Raw genomic sequence first — 16,256 nt, 5'->3', positions numbered from 1 at the left:
CTCCATGTCGTAGCAAGTTGAACTAAAAGGGGTATTTAGACGCTGCTGAAGCGCTCTCGATCAAAGACGGAAACAAGATTCGTGGGTGGTGTCGGAAGGTAAAGAGTCGACAGAGTGTTATGGGTCGTTGACACAATAGAGTTGAACCGAAGGTGTAGAGGAATTCTTCTGGCTTGGGCAAGGTCCGCATTCAGCACTTCTACTTAAGTTAGTGAAAGCCTCTACAGGACTTTACAGAAAGCATGCTTACTCGTGTAACGGAACAGCGCCGCTAGCCCAAGAGTGGGGGTTAAGCACACTGTTCAGTTCATCTACACCACTACTTTACTATCGATGCATGTATTAGAAAGAGTTTGTACAGCTAGGGGGGTAAAACTGCTAGTGACTGGATTTGTTTGCGAGCAACAACCATCAAACTTTCCGCTTGCAGTGTAGACATGAATGAGGATCTATACTTACAGCCTTGATTGATTCCTCGATCGGGTGACCATTTGTGCCATTCGCGCCTTCGGGCGAGGTACCGTTGACCAAGTCTTCGGTAGGGGCCGCAGCGGCATCTTGAGATGCATTTGGAACGAACGGGTTATGTTGGGGGTATGTGACATCATTGCCAAACCCGGTGCTCATTGTCGGGTACTGAGGGGGGTTTGACTGATCAAAGCCAGCAGGGTTGGGGACGGGAGGGTTGCGCAGCTCCTTTGGGCCCTCATTCTGGGCGGACTCGTCTCGTTCATCCATGCCCAGGACCCACTGCTCCCAACCCTCGCGGCGACGAAGCCTGTCACGGCCGTCCTCGCCAGTGCGGTATTGTACGTTGCTCGACTGCTGGCAAACCAGCTTGAGGAGCTCGATGTCGGTACTTAAGCTCTTGATGCGATTGAATGCAGCGATGAAGTCGAGAGACACAAATCCTTGCGAATCCATGTGCTTTCGCAGATACAAATCCTTCAGCAGGTTATCAACCGAGAAGTAATATTCACTGAGCAAATTAGCTGTAGTCGCGAGCAATTGGGCCTTGATACTTACACTTGAGTTGTGATCATCTGGAACAAAGCGAACTGATCGACACCATAGGGGTTGAAGGGCGCAGCACTCATGGGCGCCACCATGTTGTAGTCGTACATATTGAATGTATTCACGGAAGGCAGCTGCTGAGCACCGTGGAAGGCGGGGTATCGAAATGATTCAGCAACAGATTGTGAGCGGTGGCTGTTGCGACCGTATTTGCCTTGGGGCGCTGTGAAGAAAGCATTGTTTCCTGGGTTGAATGTGGTCGGAGAGCCGGGGCCCATCGAGAATGAGCCGCTGCTCTGCTGAGCATGTCCGTTAGTGAATTGGCCACCGTTGGAGAATCCACCTCGTCCTCCTCGACCGCCACCACGGGGTCTATCCCGGCCGCCAGCATACGAGTTGTTGTAACGGCCCTGCTTGGGGTGGACGCCGTTTGACCCATCAAACGTCCGTCGCTCATTCTCAGAGCTATCAGTATGAGCGGCGTCCTTGGTGGGGGATGCATCACCATCCCGTCTTCGTTCAGAGCCGTTGAAGTCGCCCCTGCGACCCTTACCAGACCTGCTCGAGTACTGACGAGGCAACGTACCATTCTGGTTGGATACGTCTGTTGTGGTAGAGGCGCGCTTGGGTGCCTCGGGCTCGAAAGGTGCGGCGCCGGCTCCCTTCACAGTCTTCTCTCCGTTGACTGCAGGTACGTGTTCTTTGAGCGTTGGCGAGGTGGCACTGCCTGAACGCTTTGACTTGGGAGATGCATCTCCGGCGACGCCATTCACTTCGCGCTTAGGCTGCTCGCCATTGGATACAGCCTCTGCAGTCGAAGGGTTCTCGGATGTCGCAACACCGTTGGCGCCAAATCCAGCAGGCCTGCCGTTCGACTGTGCTCCACCACGACCTCCAGGTCTACCTCCTCTACGCGAGTTTGCAGCATTGGGCAGCGGGGTGTTGAAGACCACAGACGGGGTATATGGAACCTTGACCCACTCGTGTTTGCCTGCAGAGCCGTTTGGCGCGCTGTCCTTGCGCTCCTTCTCGCTCTTCTCGTGAGCCTTCTTGCGGTCCTCGTCGACTGCTGTCTCGGGTGTTGGCCATGCCTCCTCGTCCTGGTTGGGCGGTAGTGGCATAGCGCTTGACGCCGGTTTCTGGTCCTTATCATATGGCTTGCCCTTCACTCCCTTCTTCTCGGCGTCTCCCTTCGTGTCCTTTCGCGGAGAAGCTGTCTTGTCTTCCTCGCGGGCTTTGGACTTGATCTCAGCCGTGGATGGTCTCCCCTCGGGAGTGCCCTTCTTGGACACGCCATTCGTGGGGGGCGACGCTGTAGGCTTCGCCTGAGACTTCTGTTGATCTGCGCGCTGTTGCCAGATATTGACTGTTGGCAGGGGTGCTTCCTTGAGAGGCTTCGGTGGCTCCTTCTCCTTCTCGGCTTCTTTCTTCTCGCCCTTCTCGCCCTTCTTTCCCTTCTTGCCCTTTTCGCTCTTTTCCGGCTTCTCTGAAGTCTTTTGTACAGGCTCAACAGTCTTATCGACTGAAGTGGAGGCCTGTGATTTATTATCCCACGTCGACTCGGAAGACATGTTCGGCTGTGAAGACACGTCGTCGTCCTTGGTCACTGTGGAAGCAGACAGAGAATCGAGGTCGGTGGTAGACGCCTCGAGGGATTCGGTGGAATTCGAAGGCTTCGAGGATGGGGTTTGGAGGTCGCCATTCGACGTTGCGTGTTCGTTCGCGGATTCGTTCTCGGCATCATCGGCCCAGTTGTTGACTTTGTTGGTCGAAGTGAGCGGGATTTTGGAAGCATCGTCCTTAGCCGGCGTTGTCGAGCCAGAAGCAGGCTTGCTAACAGAGACAGGACTTGAAATGCCCTTCGCAGCCTGCGCGTATGAAAAAGTAGCTGCCATCTTGACAGAAGTAGATGTCTCAGCTATTGTGCTGTATTGCTAGCAGAAGATTGTGGGCGCTGGAAATCCCGGGTGGGACCGCTGAATTGCTCTGGCCAGTCCAAGTACTGGCGCTGCTGTGTCCGGAGAGGCAGACTGACCTCCCCGCACTTTATGCTGGCTAATGTGACCAGGCGGTGGTTGTCTCGTGATATGAGATGTTCGGTAAACCGCTCCGCAGGTCGCAGTGCAGTGCAAATTCGACTTGCAATTGAGCTGAGCGCGACTTCGGTAAATGAACGGAGTTCGGAAGAGCTTCCGGACTACTCGCACGAGCTCTGTATCGCAAGATGTTAGCAAGAATATTGAGGAGGAAGCTGAAGGCAGGCGGCGCAGAAGATATGGCTCGGGGCAAGTACCCAAGCTGAGCGACTGAAAAATGTTTGCGGTGGATGCTAAGCGGATGTACGGCCTTTAAACGTCTGCCGCGAGAGTGCTTCACAGCCACGACTGAGGCGGCGTGACAGCGCGCAGCAGTGAATGACCCGTAGAGTCCTCAACAAGACAGTGTGCTGGGTGGGAGGCGCTGCGACTCCAGACGAGCCTTGGGCGCACGAAGTAGGCAGGTAGCAAGCGGCACTAACCTTCTGGCAAAACTTGGATTGGCTGTTGGGCTGGCGCTCACGACGAACAGGCAGCAAACACGCAGACGGTGCCGTGGGCTCTATGAGCTGTCGGCGCAGAGAACGAGGGTGTCGACTGCAGCGAGGTACAGTATGGCGGGCTCCAGGCACACGGCGTCGAAGTCGCAGCGGGTTTTGGCGTGCGAGAAACAACAACGGGCCGGCTGAGGGTCTCGAGCGTCAGAAGCAACTTGATCAGAGCAGACCGAAAGCCAGTTGACCTGACAAAATTGACTGTCGTGTGTGCGGAAAGGTACAACAAGCGCAGAGTAATGAGGGGACAAGGTCACTCTCAAGCGCAAAAAAATCGCTACTAGCAGACCCGAAGACCACCCACGCATGGCCCGCTTTCACTAAATCAACGCCCAGTAGGCCGAGGAACGCGCTGTAAATCCCTCCTAGATGACATCGCCGCCTGCCTGACAGGCTCGCACCTCGCGTGCCATTGCTTGCACGGTGATGTGAACCCTTGACGACCAAATTGCTGCCCGTTGTGCGATGACCTCACTCATTCCACCCCTCATCTGAAGCATTGCTGCCTACTCCACGCTCTCAGCTGCATGTGTCGTGCAGCTGGAGCGCCCAACGCACGCATTGGCGCATACAAACCGAAAGGACTTATCATTGGTGCCTCAGTGCAGGGCTGCTGATGACCTTTTCCTCGACAAAATACCGGATCATGCTCGAGCGCGCCATCCCTGTGCCCACGGGAGAACGGGACTCGGCCAGCATGTCTTCCGAGACATCCCGGGCGCATGGCAGCCTTTTTCTGGGAATGTAAGAAATGCTGTTTCGGTGCGACTGCATGCGACCCGAGGCACCTCTGTTCGAGTGTGGTAACCACTTGCTTATGGTACATACTTAGTCAGCTCTAACAAAAGAGCACATGCTTTCGGCGCACTTAACTCTGCATATGGGCCTGGAGAGGCGTCCCTTATATTCCTCAATTAGCGTCATCAAGCCGTGCCGAGTTCAATCAATATCGTTCGATCTACGTGCAATCTTCATCGGCTTCATCGGCTTCATCAACGGCTCGACAAATTGCATCCCCGCCTTTTGCAAAGACCCTGAGGTAGCTTCGTGTGTATTGCGGGGGCCCATCACACCTGATCTATAGTACAGAGCCCACTCCAGGAAGCTTGTTGCTGTGTGACGTTTGAACATTAGATGTGGAGAGTTTGGATGGATTGCAATTGGGTACTGAACTATCAATCTTCAATGGCTGTCCAAGTCCGTGATTCGAGTGGAACTCGCTGAACGCCTCAACTCTCGTCTTTGGGACACCCTATCACTGATGTCCTCCGTCTAGAATCGTTTGGAGTCTACCTCCACCTCGCCATTATTGCTCGCGCCTTGTCCTCGCTATTTGCCCACCACCACACGCTCCACATTGCCCTCCGCTGCCACTCTCCGGCAAAAATTTCTCGGGCTGGCTTTGCGTCTTTGTCATAGCTCTGGCCCCATTCTACGGCAGCCACCATAGAGTCAACATAATAACGACTTGCAAGGCCGGTAACGTTGGACGATGTCGGTGCGATGCGGTAAGGTACGTGGCTGACATTGTCTGCCCGCGCTTGGGCGAAACAAGAGCGATTGATGAGAGAAACGTGCGTGTCAAACAACCGTGAAAGTCTACCCTTGTAGTCACTAGGGGCAATATTTGCAGGGAAGGCGAAGCTATTTGAAGGGCGAATCCAGTGCGTGGTCGTCGCTGGCAATGTCACCTCAGGATATGGAGCCGATCGGGACACTTTGTGACGAATGGCAAGATCGACAAGGTCTGGTGGCTGGAAATAGGTTTGGCCGGCTAAGAGGAAGAGCTGCAGGAATCTGACACAGTGAGCATTCAGTCGGTGGAAAGGAGACTACGCATATGCATTCTTGGAAGCCGTACGTACCTCGCAGACTGTGCACCGTCAGTCATCCAGTCAGTATTGAGAGTAAGCGGAAGCTTTGATGAGTTTTGGTCTTGTAGCACGGGGCTGTGTAGAGGTAGCAAATGATGGTACATGAAGGTGAAGACAGCATGTTGGTCTAACTGATCTAGCAGAGGGTTATGACATCGATTTGTCAGGTCTGCTCTGCATCGATCAAGTATATCGTTGAGACGAGTGCTCCGTGAAGGGAATATGAAGTTTGTCAAGACCCAGCGAAGTTCGTTCAGAACCCAAACGAACGTGATGGCTGAGTAGAATCTCCCTCTTTGGTCCGGGTTGAGCTTTGTGTGATTCAATGTTGCAGGGTCTTCGCTGCTTCGGGCTGAGAATTTGCCTTGCTTGAACTCTTGCGCTCGATCAAGAAGATAAGTATACTGCCGCACCAAGTCCTGGTCACTTGTCGTTGGGCCGGCTGACAGAAAGTCTTCCTCTTGCAGCTGTCTTTCAAGCCACATGTGTTCGAGCACTCGCATACCTTGATACCGCGCAAGAATCTCGTAAACTAGGCCGTCTGGCATGCACGTTGCACATGGACCATAGGCGCATTCTGGTACAGTAGTCGCGCTTGCGAGCTTCGTCTCCCATTCGTTGTAGCTTGGTCCTCCCTGGCTGTAAGATACCGGAAATGGTTTGCCACCTTCTTGGAAATGTCTGACAACTTCTTCGTGAAGCTTGAGAACGCGACATAGTTGCAAATCATATCGATGGGCCCACGATCGTCCTATAATCGATCGCATTATCTCGGTGTAGATTGTCTGCCGTTTGACGACATCATACATCTTGCTATGGGTGCGGCCAAAGCTATGCACATCTTCGATGCTGTCGAGATGATGATACACTATCTCCAGTATCTCTGGTGGTAAGCTCAGAAGTCCTTTGACTACCAGATCACCTGGTGTGTTTGATCGTCCTTCCCTACAACCGCGTGGAACGGTCTCTAGAACCATTTCCTGAGACCTGAATGGGACCTTTGAAATGAGCTGGTGGTGTAGATGGGGTTCTGGCTCGGCATAGAATGTCTGGCTGTGAGTAAGCTGGAGCTCGCAACCAGCAGCGTGCGGATATTGGGCGACAGAGCTAGAGGCTGTCGCTCAGGAACAACTTTCTGGTGGACTTAGAGGGTAGTGGGGTCGAATGTGTGCGACCTAGAAATGATAGCTACAACTAGCCGATCGATCTAGATCAACACGACGCAGTTGCACGAAGGTGCGCAGTTGAGCATTGTTGTGGAGGCCACGGGGGCGTATTACTAGCACGAGGTACTAGGCAGCCGCGAGGCTCTGTCGAGTGAATGACGTCTAGTCTGCGCCGGAAAGCGCTCGTTCGACGTTAATAATCCCTTGTAGCATTTCACTGTTGACTCCATTGTCGCCGCCAGGCGTTGTACTGAGTCCTTCCACGAGCACAGGTGAAGGCGACCGAGGTCGGTGATTGGTCCCGTTCCGCCCGGCCTTGGCCACTGCGCCGGCGCGCCCGCACCCTCCTCCGCAACTCACTGCACCCCCACGCTACGCTCCACGATCCGCCTGTACATAGCAGCCGGCGCCACAACATGTCCGACAACACATCCCAACCGCCTGACACCAAGATGGAGGTGAACGATGACCTTGACCAGTCGGTGGAGAATGAGATCAACCACGACGCGACACAGGCCGAGGCCATGAACCTCGACGGCGCAAACGACGACGCGCCTACAGCGAATGGGCTTCCAGACGCCGCTGCTACGTTCGAGCAGCGCATCCCTGCGAAAAAGGATGCCACACTGCGCGAGTTCCTCGGCAAGATGGACGAGTATGCGCCCATAGTGAGTGCTAGCCTGCCAGCGACTCTGAGAATCCGACTGATGTAGTTCTAGATACCTGATGCAGTCACCAACTACTATTTGACGCGTGCTGGTCTCCCCCCACCACCGCAGACGTCGCAGCACCTTGCCCGCCTACTAGCACTCGCGACACAGAAGTTCATCGCAGATATTGCGGCCGACGCGTATCAGTTCTCGCGCATCCGGTCCTCGAATACCACAAGCAACAACCCCATGGGTGGGCTCGGCGGCGCGGCAGGAGCACCAGGTGCAGCGGCCCCTGCCCAAGGCGGCAAGGACAGTGGGCCAAAAGCTAAAGACTATAACCTTGGGATCCAGCGGCCAGGGTATGGAGGTGGTGGGCAGGGTGGTAGCCAAGGGCGGACGGTACTTACCATGGAGGACCTTGGGATGGCGGTTGGAGAGTACGGCGTCAACATCAAGCGCGGCGAGTTCTACCGGTGATGCTTGCGTATTTGGCAAAGCACGGCCAGCGCATTGGATCAGATGCGCGGCGTGAAGTGCTCGGGGTCCCAATGGACATGCATTCTTGGCGTTGGTTTGGTCACAGGCGCAGGGGAAAGTTACATCGATATCGACAAACAGCGCCCTCGCTGCGGAAGGTCGTACATTTTGTACAGGTAGCAGTACATCCAGATAAACACAAATGATACCCAAACTCCCAGTCGATGCATTTGCGACCTATCCCCTACTTGTTCTTGGTCTGCTTGTAACTGAAATTCTTCCGTGTCCTGCCATTGCCATGTCAGCAGTCTGGTTTAGACTCAACCATTCTCAGGTGGTCCAGAATGATAGTAAAGACGTACGGCGCGAATTCTCCCAGCTTGTGTCCTACCATATCCTCGGTTATTGTAATATCATCGTACTTCTTGCCGTTGTGAACCTGGAACTTCAGGCCCACAAAATTGGGCAGAACGGTAGCAGAGCGTGCTTGTGTTTTGATCGGGATCTGTCGTTCGCCGGCCTTTGCTCGCGCAATGGGGAGGCTTTGCACGCTTAGTCCATCTGTGGGGAGACTCGTAGGGTGGCTTACGGCAGGATATTGGGTCCTACGGGAGTTGTTAGTTGGAGGCTCAGCGCTCGGACGGAAGTTATGTGTACCTTTCCAAACAGATCGCGCGCAGAGCGCCCTCGTGGGAAACATTGTGATGGGCTGCGCTGATGTGAGGTCGGAGTTTACTCTCAATTTCTTCCGGACTGCGTCACATGAAGACGCGGTGACGCTAGCTAGAACCCCAGCACTAGCTTCAGGCGGCAGGCGGGCAAGTCGCGTCGCGCAACTATGTGAGCGTGCGTCCAGCTGCTGTTACTTCCACCCAGTAAACACAGGTATTCCTCTCAATTGAGTCGTCGTCGGTGCAATCCACAGAGCAGGCTGACGATCTTGCACCAGACACAATGGCGCTACGAGCGCAGGGCATCCGGCGGGGTGAGTGTGCAACATGCACGTTAAAATAGACAAGCTGACCGATATGTAGGTGCTGATACCATTCGCATACTCGTCGCCACAGACAGTCACGTTGGCTACAACGAACGCGATGCGCACCGCCAGGACGACAGCTGGAAGACCTTTGACGAGGTTATGTCGCTAGCAAAGGAGCATGACGTCGACATGGTGCTCCACGCTGGCGATCTGTTCCATGAGAACAAGCCATCACGGAAGTCGATGTACCATGTTATGCGCTCCATTCGCCAGAATTGCCTGGGAGAAAAGCCTTGCGAGCTGGAGATGCTCAGTGATGCAAGCGAGAACTTTGGTGGCATCTTTGATCACGTCAACTACGAAGACGAAGACATCAATGTGGCTATACCGGTATTTGCAATACATGGCAATCACGATGACCCTTCTGGTGAAGGATCGTTCTCACCGCTGGATTTACTGCAAGCGTCTGGCCTGGTCAACTACTTTGGACGAACTCCAGAGGTTGATAAGATTGCGGTCAAGCCGGTGCTTCTCCAAAAAGGCCGCACAAAGCTCGCATTGTACGGTCTCAGCAACGTGCGAGATGAACGGTTGTTCCACACATGGCGGGACGGCAACGTCAAGTTCTTCCAGCCAGGCACACAGAAGGATGAATGGTTCAATATTATGAGTGTCCATCAGAACCACCACGCACACACGTCAACCAGCTACTTGCCAGAGAACTTCTTGCCTGATTTCATGGATCTCGTCGTCTGGGGTCACGAACACGAGTGCCTGATTGACCCACGCCACAACCCTCAAATGGGATTCTATGTGATGCAGCCAGGCTCTTCTGTTGCTACGTCTTTGATGCCTGGAGAAGCCGTACCCAAGCATGTTGCTATTTTAAGCATCACCGGCAAAGAATTCACATGCGAGACTATACGTTTGAAGACGGTTCGGCCTTTCATCATGAAGGAAATTGTGCTGGCGGAAGAAAAGGAAATCAAAGAGAAAGAGTTGTGGCGATCGTCAGACAACCGTGCGAAGATCACACAACACCTTAATCAAATCGTGGAGGACCTGATAGAGCAGGCTAAGAGTGATTGGCTGGAGCTGCAGGACGATCGCGACGACAACGAGGACATAGAAGTCCCTCGACCTTTGGTGCGCTTACGTGTAGAGTACACTGCCCCTCAACCAGGCGAATTCAACGTCGAGAACCCACAGCGCTTCTCAAACCGCTTTATGGATCGCGTTGCAAATGTCAATGACGTTGTCCAGTTTCACCGCAAGAAAAAAGCGCCCACTCGTAAGTGCACTGCCACTCATTCGCGTGTCGAGTTCTGACCAAGATGAAGGAACACCCAAAAACAGCGCCGAGATGCCGGCTGAGAATGTCATGGCCGAGATCACACTCAGCACTGTGGGAGTAGACAAACTTGTTAAAGAGTTTCTTACAGCACAGTCATTGACCATCCTGCCGCAAAACTCGTTTGGCGATGCCGTGTCGCAGTTTGTGAACAAGGACGACAAACATGCCATGGAGCAATTCGTAAACGAGAGCCTGAAAAATCAACTGAAGCATCTGATGGAAACGAACGAAGTCGATGAGGAGGACATTGTGAACGAGATGGAGCAGCATCGATCGCAACTGGAAACCCTTTTCGCGTCTGGTCAGCTCAAGAGAGCCCGTAAGTCGAAGACCAATCCAAAGCCTGCCACGTGGGATAGTGAGGATAATGGTTCGTGGAATGACCAGCCGGGAGCCTTCGTAGCTTCGGACCACGAAGATGAGAAAGATGGCGATGGCCTAGGCTCGATACCGACTCGAAAGCTTGGTCGTGCAAAAGCTGCTGTGACGACACGTCGACCTGCAGCGACCAAAAAGACAGCTGCAGTTACGAAGGGCACACGCGGTCAGAAGAAGGTCGTGGAGGAAGAGGAAGAGGAAGAGGAAGACGGCGACGTAGTCATGATTAGCGACGAGGATGAAGAGAGTGCAGAAGAATTGTTTGTTAAGCCAGCAAAGAAAACATCCGCGAAGAAAGCTGCGCCAACGAAAGCACCAGCTGGGCGGAAATCACCTGTCAAAGTCTCGGCATCAACGCGGACGCGAACACCAGCGGTGAGCAAGCAAACTACGCTGAATTTCTCTCAACCTTCCACACAACGCAGTCAACCTACACGAGGTGCTGCTTCACGGGGAAAGAAGGCTGCTGAGCCTGTAAGTAACCCTCGTGGATCAAATGTGGAACAGTGACGCTAACGTCCTTGCAGAGCGACGACGAGATATCCGATGATGACGATGCATTCGAGCCCGCGCCGACTACCAGAGCCACTCGCAGGAGATGATGTCTTCGTGTTGGCTGATAGGAGCTAAAGCCGGTGGGCGATGCACTACAACTTTTAGCTTGGCATTGTGTGTCTGCATAGCAATGGCGCATATGAAGAGTCCGTAGCCTGATACCCATACACTGCTTGTTCAGGGACCCTTCATGCATACATGTAAAAGTCACGCCGATGCTCTATATGTGGTTTTGGTGGCTTCTGCATACGCCTTCGCTGTGTATCTTGTTTCCAAGCAGAGATCCAACTTGACCGTGCGCCTTCTTGGTGTCTGCCTTTGTTGGGGCAGTCGCGTCCGTCTAATATCCTTCGAGCTTGACCCCGGACCAGTCTATCCTTCTTTAGCTTTTCTGTCCCATCCACGCTTTCCCGGGTAGCACTGCCAATACGTAACGTTCAGGGGAGGTGCTGCAGAATGCTAGCCAAAACCTTCAGTTCCTTGCTCCGTCCTTCCCATCTCATCACACACTCATTCGTCTTCCATTTTCTTGTCCGTCTTCTTTCGTGTTGCGGGCCTTCAGCTTTTTGGATAGCTGCCACTCCTTCGCTCTGTGACTGCCCTTGGATCAGTCTGAGGTTTGTTGTCACCGCCACCGTAGCCATGCCACTATTCCGCAACGAACGAAGATGTGGGCTAACGAGTTCTTCAGCATAATCGCATTGCACCATCCCACATTTTGCTTGTCTAGACTGTGCTACAAGTGTATCCGACTAGGCCATCGGTCCACCGCGAACGCGCACAGGGTGGCGAGGCTTCCGTCATGGCACCCGCATACAAGGTGGAAGAACTACTTGCTCTACGCGACTCTGTATCTGAGTCGGCTGTGTCACTGGACAAGTTTGCGGACGAGGACGTGATCAAAGGTGAGCATTGACCATGCCTTCACCTTCACCTTCACCTCACTGGCCTGCAGCCATCGTTTCCTGCATAAATCTCACTCAAGCCTGTCTTTATCACATCTTCTTCTCTCCTCTCACCGTCTCTTCGTCCATACCTTGCCATTTGAGACACAGATATTGACGCAACTGCAAGAACACGTCCTACGTCCTTCTGCATCTGCGCAGTTGATAGGGCGCAGGTCCGACAGAAGCTTGCGAACGTTCGTACCCAGAGCAGCTGCGCTTGAACCACCCCGCGAGATCACGCCAGAACTCGTGCCAGTGCCAGTGCCAGCATCAGCGGCAGCTTACAAACGGCCTTCGCCATCTCCATCGGTGAAGCGTGGCAAAGCCGAACAACTTCTCAAGCAACACGGCAGTCCACCCGGTTTGCGAGTAACAGCGGGCGGGCGCATTGTACCAGGCGATCTTCCACCACTAGGTCTTCGGCCAAGCTTCAACATTTACAACCCTCAGGCCATACGCGCTGTGCCCAACAATACCATGGCTGCGCATCCACAATCTTTCCCAAATAATACAGCTCGTATCGAGGTCGTCGGTGGTCAGCCCATCATTGTGGTTGGTGATCGCATGTTTGCCCTTCCCACAGTCAATAGCGGATCTTCAATGCCCACATCAACGCCACCGGCCGATGAAGGCTTGACGAAGCAGGACAACGGAAGTGCTTCCTTACCTGGCCAGGCTACATTGTCTGGAATGCCGTTCAATCCTCCGCGTTCCAACGCCCCAACACCGTTTGCAGGACTGGATCTTCCATCACTCAGAGCTCAACAAACGGCAAAGAAACAAGAGCTCCGAACCCTGGAACAAACGGAAGTGTTGCAGTCTGGACACCAGAATGAAGCCTGGCGAGCCAACATAATTGAGCAGAAAAGGGCTCTGATCGTTGAGCTTGACACGCTGCGCAAGCACGTTGCAGCCCTTGAGTCGGATCCGGCGACTGCAAACTCACAGAAGGCTTCAACAACTCCAGTCGGCGCAGTTGTGGCACCAGCGCCTCTGCCGTCGTTCATGCCACCATACCATCAGCCGCTCACTCAGCCTGTGTATGGCTACACTGCAACGGATCCATATGCCCCAATGATGATGTACCCGCCTTTCGAACCCTTCTCTGGCTTTCCGAGTGTGGACCCAGCACCATTCGTTCCTCCTCCTACGAACTCACTTGCGCACTCTCCGGGGTCGACCAATCGAAGGTCGCGTGCCATTGAGATCAAAGCCCCCAATGAAGAGTCTAAGAAGCAAGCATGGTCCGTTCTGGATCCAAAGAGTCCAACGTATGAGCCGAAAGACAGGCCAACCAAAGACATTGTTCCTCCTACGCCCTCGCCAAACAAGCGCCCACCCTGGCATCGGCAAGAGATACCACAGTCTGATACGCGAATGGACCACACGCTATCTCATCAACCTAGCTTGTCGAGTGTGGACACCACCGATTTCTTCCCCACAAACACTCATGAGCATTCGTCGACCCGAGTGGCTCCAGCGACCAGTGTGCCTCAGCCAAACCAGGACGAGAATAGGACTGTCCCTGCAACACCCGAGAAGAGCTGGCCTGCTAGTCCTTGGAACGAGAGCAGTGCAAGCCAGTCGAGGAACATCGAGCCGGCACCGAAGATTGGATCTTGGCCGGAAGCATTTGGGAAACCGCAATCTCTCTCACCTCTAAAGCAAGAAGCTGCAAATCAAGCCCCTACGTCCGCTCAGACTCGTACCCTGCAAGCAAGTGGCAACCTGCACACTACCTCAAACATTATGCTTAGCCAGGATCGTCCTCAGCATCGAGCTATATCAGAGGAACCATGGCCTTTCAACATGCTCAAAGCAGTATCACATGCCCCATCCACCTACCAAGAAGGCTTCCAAGCCGGATACGATCACTTTGGCATGCCTGACAACCCCGAAGTGTTGCAAGGATGCATCCAAGGTCTCCTGACTTTCTTGGCCGACTCCTTGAACAGTCGTCGTAGCAGTGCATCTGGTCGTGGGTCGCAAACAGGTAGTATCGACTCTCGCACACCTTCGTTGCACGGCCTTGTGGCTAGTTCTATGCCTCACGATTCTGCTGCCAGTATGTCAATCAGCCGGACTGAGGCTCGAGTTGGCAGCCAAGAGAATGTACGTACCAACCAGGGCAGTACAACTGCGAGCTCTCGTCGAGACTCTGCCTACAGCCCTCAAGGCACCATGCGCAATGCTCCAGCGCCGTATGCTCATGGCGTCAACTTGGTACACGAGTCACGACAAGCGAGTGAGCTTTCCACGCGATATCCCAATCCTACCGGCTTAATACCAGAGAGAATGGCCAAAGATCATCGAAACGTCCCATCGCATCTCAGCCCCGAGTTTGAGACGGGCAAAACATTGGAGAAAGGTACTGCGCCCCGCTCCTCTGTGCATGCGGCGAACAACGTTTCCAGCCGTCAGTTCTTGGGCAACCAGCTCACCGATCGTACGAACATGAACCCACAGACTTTACAACGCTTCTACCCAATCCACAAGGAGGTTGGCCCTAGCGGACTCGGTGGAGGTAGCATACCTTCAGCTCGGCTCTTCGCTAACAACCGCGTCTCAGGGCTGGACGGTGCCATGGATGATCTGGTTGATTTGGTCATGGAGACGAGCGTTGATGGTCACGGTCAATCAGTTAGGCGTTCTGCGCAACCAAGTGGAGCACCAACCTCTGCTGAAGTCGAGGACACGGGTGCGTCCTGCTTCAAGGCTTCAGGTGGAAAAGGGAAGCAGAAGACAGTGTCCTCACCAGCCAAGGGAACTGGATCTGCACCAGATACGACAGCATCGTCTCAAGCCAACGCGCCAGGTTCGCCGAAGAAGTCTGGCGAACATTCGCCGGCCAAAGCGAAGCTCGAACAGGTCACCAACAGGTTCAGGCGCTCAAAAAAGGATGAGACTCGTGGCATCTCTTCAGAGGAGAAGAGTAAGCGTTCAGAGAAATGGCGGAAGCGTTTTGACGCTCTCAAGCAGACCGAAAGGGCTGAAATCGAAGGTTACCGCGAGGAAGAGAGTCGCAGGAACGGGGGCCGGCGCTGAACGATTTATTTGATACACGCTATCACTTTGGCAAGGCCCGAATGTCTGCTTCGCGTCAAGCTTCGATATCATCTACTTCCGGTCATGATACGTCCTCGCCAGGCTGTACGTGGTTGGGGAGGCGGGCCATTGGCCTGTCATTCGATCATGGCTCCTACGGCGTACATCAAGATATTTCAGATTGCATACAGAGTTTACGGCGTTGTTGCGAGCAGTCACTACGCGAGTATTGGTAAGGGGCGGTCGTGGATGTTGGGATGGCGTGAGTTGTCCCACTGGGGTCAGACTTGGAGCGTCATCCTGTTCATTCGATGGCGTGAGCAGGGTTTCGACGATGGCATCCAGTTAGGACGAGTAGATTAATGACTTTGCATAGCATAATGAACATGATTCGAAATGCTCCAGTAAGCCGTGAGGTTGGTAATGATGTTGCTCGGACATTACAATTGCAGCCGAGCGTGACCAGGGGCTGAAGCTTCCCCAAGTCGGGCGGCTCCCAAACCAGTCTAGTGCTGGACAGTGGTCGAGCACGGGTGAATTGGCGGCTATGGCCACCCGACCCAGCTGCCGGCAGTGCAGAAGATGCAGGTAGGCAGGCGTGTGGAGGCAAGAGGCAAAGGGAGAGTGCAGCAACGCGACGCGGGCAGGCCAGGATGTGCGGCGAGCGGGCACGATGACGTGCGAGGGCAGTTGTTTGCTGATAAATCGAGGTTGGTGCTGGTGGGGGAGGTGCCGGCTGGAGGCTTCGGCGAGGCGCAGTGGATCGTGGACGCGGAGGGCGGACGAGCACGCAGAAGGCTGCTCAGGCCAGCGTTCGCCAGGCCGGGGACAGCAGACTGCACTCTGGCAGCGCCGGCAGCGCAGCGCAGACGTGCTCGTCGGCACCCTGCTTGCGGCTCGCTCCGGACGCGCTCGCTGTGCACTGCACCGCTGCTCGAGGGTGCAGCTACACGCGGCTTCCAGCTAGGCCCGTCCAGTGCCAGGCCCCGCTCCCCTACGACGATTCGCCGCTGCCTGTGGCCAGCGCCGCCCGTTGCGAGCAGGCAGGCCGGGGACGGGCCCTACTTCACTGCGCCGTGCCCACCGCCCATCGCCCGCGAAGGCCACGCTGCCCGCTGCTCTGCTTCTGCCTCTGCCTGCCCTGCCTGCCGCTGCCTGTCCGCCTGTCGTGCTCGCTGCTCGCACTGCCCGTTGCGCGCCGCCGTCCCGCCTGCACGTCCGCGC

General features: G+C 54.6%; 5 protein-coding genes across 5 annotated transcripts; 2 read left to right on the top strand and 3 right to left on the bottom strand.

Annotated features, from left to right (window-relative positions):
- Positions 1–300: 300 nt before the first annotated feature.
- On the bottom strand, positions 301–3,260 carry C7974DRAFT_56412 (uncharacterized protein). Its single transcript, XM_046146865.1, has 2 exons — positions 1,027–3,260; positions 301–979 (listed from the first exon to the last, which is right to left on the bottom strand). The coding sequence occupies exons 1-2, from the start codon at positions 2,907–2,909 to the stop codon at positions 412–414; spliced, it is 2,451 nt and encodes an 816-aa protein (XP_045992572.1). The 5' UTR covers positions 2,910–3,260; the 3' UTR covers positions 301–411.
- A 1,188-nt stretch (positions 3,261–4,448) lies between these two features.
- Positions 4,449–6,923, bottom strand: C7974DRAFT_402938 (uncharacterized protein). The gene is made up of 2 exons (XM_046142774.1): positions 5,470–6,923; positions 4,449–5,401 (listed from the first exon to the last, which is right to left on the bottom strand). Exons 1-2 carry the CDS (start codon positions 6,453–6,455, stop codon positions 4,894–4,896), a joined length of 1,494 nt encoding a protein of 497 aa, XP_045992571.1. The 5' UTR covers positions 6,456–6,923; the 3' UTR covers positions 4,449–4,893.
- Positions 6,924–6,940: 17 nt separating this feature from the next.
- Positions 6,941–7,939, top strand: C7974DRAFT_343725 (transcription initiation factor-like protein TFIID subunit 10). The gene is made up of 2 exons (XM_046139318.1): positions 6,941–7,312; positions 7,364–7,939. Exons 1-2 carry the CDS (start codon positions 7,061–7,063, stop codon positions 7,772–7,774), a joined length of 663 nt encoding a protein of 220 aa, XP_045992570.1. The 5' UTR covers positions 6,941–7,060; the 3' UTR covers positions 7,775–7,939.
- A 79-nt stretch (positions 7,940–8,018) lies between these two features.
- C7974DRAFT_427925 (mitochondrial ribosomal protein S19) lies at positions 8,019–8,594 on the bottom strand (the record flags this gene model as incomplete). The annotated part of the gene is made up of 4 exons (XM_046144581.1): positions 8,432–8,594; positions 8,364–8,379; positions 8,137–8,316; positions 8,019–8,061 (listed from the first exon to the last, which is right to left on the bottom strand). The coding sequence occupies exons 1-4, from the start codon at positions 8,472–8,474 to the stop codon at positions 8,019–8,021; spliced, it is 282 nt and encodes a 93-aa protein (XP_045992569.1). The 5' UTR covers positions 8,475–8,594.
- On the top strand, positions 8,595–15,032 carry C7974DRAFT_366903 (uncharacterized protein; the record flags this gene model as incomplete). Its single annotated transcript, XM_046139861.1, has 8 exons — positions 8,595–8,659; positions 8,724–8,759; positions 8,809–10,044; positions 10,094–10,959; positions 11,195–11,454; positions 11,517–11,661; positions 11,771–11,945; positions 12,115–15,032. Exons 2-8 carry the CDS (start codon positions 8,729–8,731, stop codon positions 15,030–15,032), a joined length of 5,631 nt encoding a protein of 1,876 aa, XP_045992568.1. The 5' UTR covers positions 8,595–8,659; positions 8,724–8,728.
- Between the last annotated feature and the right edge of the window lie 1,224 nt (positions 15,033–16,256).

Source organism: Boeremia exigua, assembly GCF_020726555.1.
Source record: "Boeremia exigua strain MPI-SDFR-AT-0100 chromosome Unknown C7974scaffold_12, whole genome shotgun sequence".
Classification (NCBI taxonomy): domain Eukaryota; kingdom Fungi; phylum Ascomycota; class Dothideomycetes; order Pleosporales; family Didymellaceae; genus Boeremia; species Boeremia exigua.
The sequence above is the reverse complement of the archived record's forward strand: the minus strand, read 5'-3'. Positions and strand labels throughout refer to the sequence as shown.

Excerpts from the sequence above, each read along its gene's own strand:
- C7974DRAFT_402938 (XM_046142774.1), bottom strand. The coding sequence starts at position 6,455 with ATGGTTCTAGAGACCGTTCCACGCGGTTGTAGGGAAGGACGATCAAAC. Across the intron at positions 5,402-5,469 it reads GACGGTGCACAGTCTGCGAG|ATTCCTGCAGCTCTTCCTCT; the intron begins GTACGTACGGCT and ends TCACTGTGTCAG.
- C7974DRAFT_56412 (XM_046146865.1), bottom strand. The coding sequence starts at position 2,909 with ATGGCAGCTACTTTTTCATACGCGCAGGCTGCGAAGGGCATTTCAAGT. Across the intron at positions 980-1,026 it reads CAGATGATCACAACTCAAGT|TGAATATTACTTCTCGGTTG; the intron begins GTAAGTATCAAG and ends TAATTTGCTCAG.
- C7974DRAFT_343725 (XM_046139318.1), top strand. The coding sequence starts at position 7,061 with ATGTCCGACAACACATCCCAACCGCCTGACACCAAGATGGAGGTGAAC. Across the intron at positions 7,313-7,363 it reads TGGACGAGTATGCGCCCATA|ATACCTGATGCAGTCACCAA; the intron begins GTGAGTGCTAGC and ends ATGTAGTTCTAG.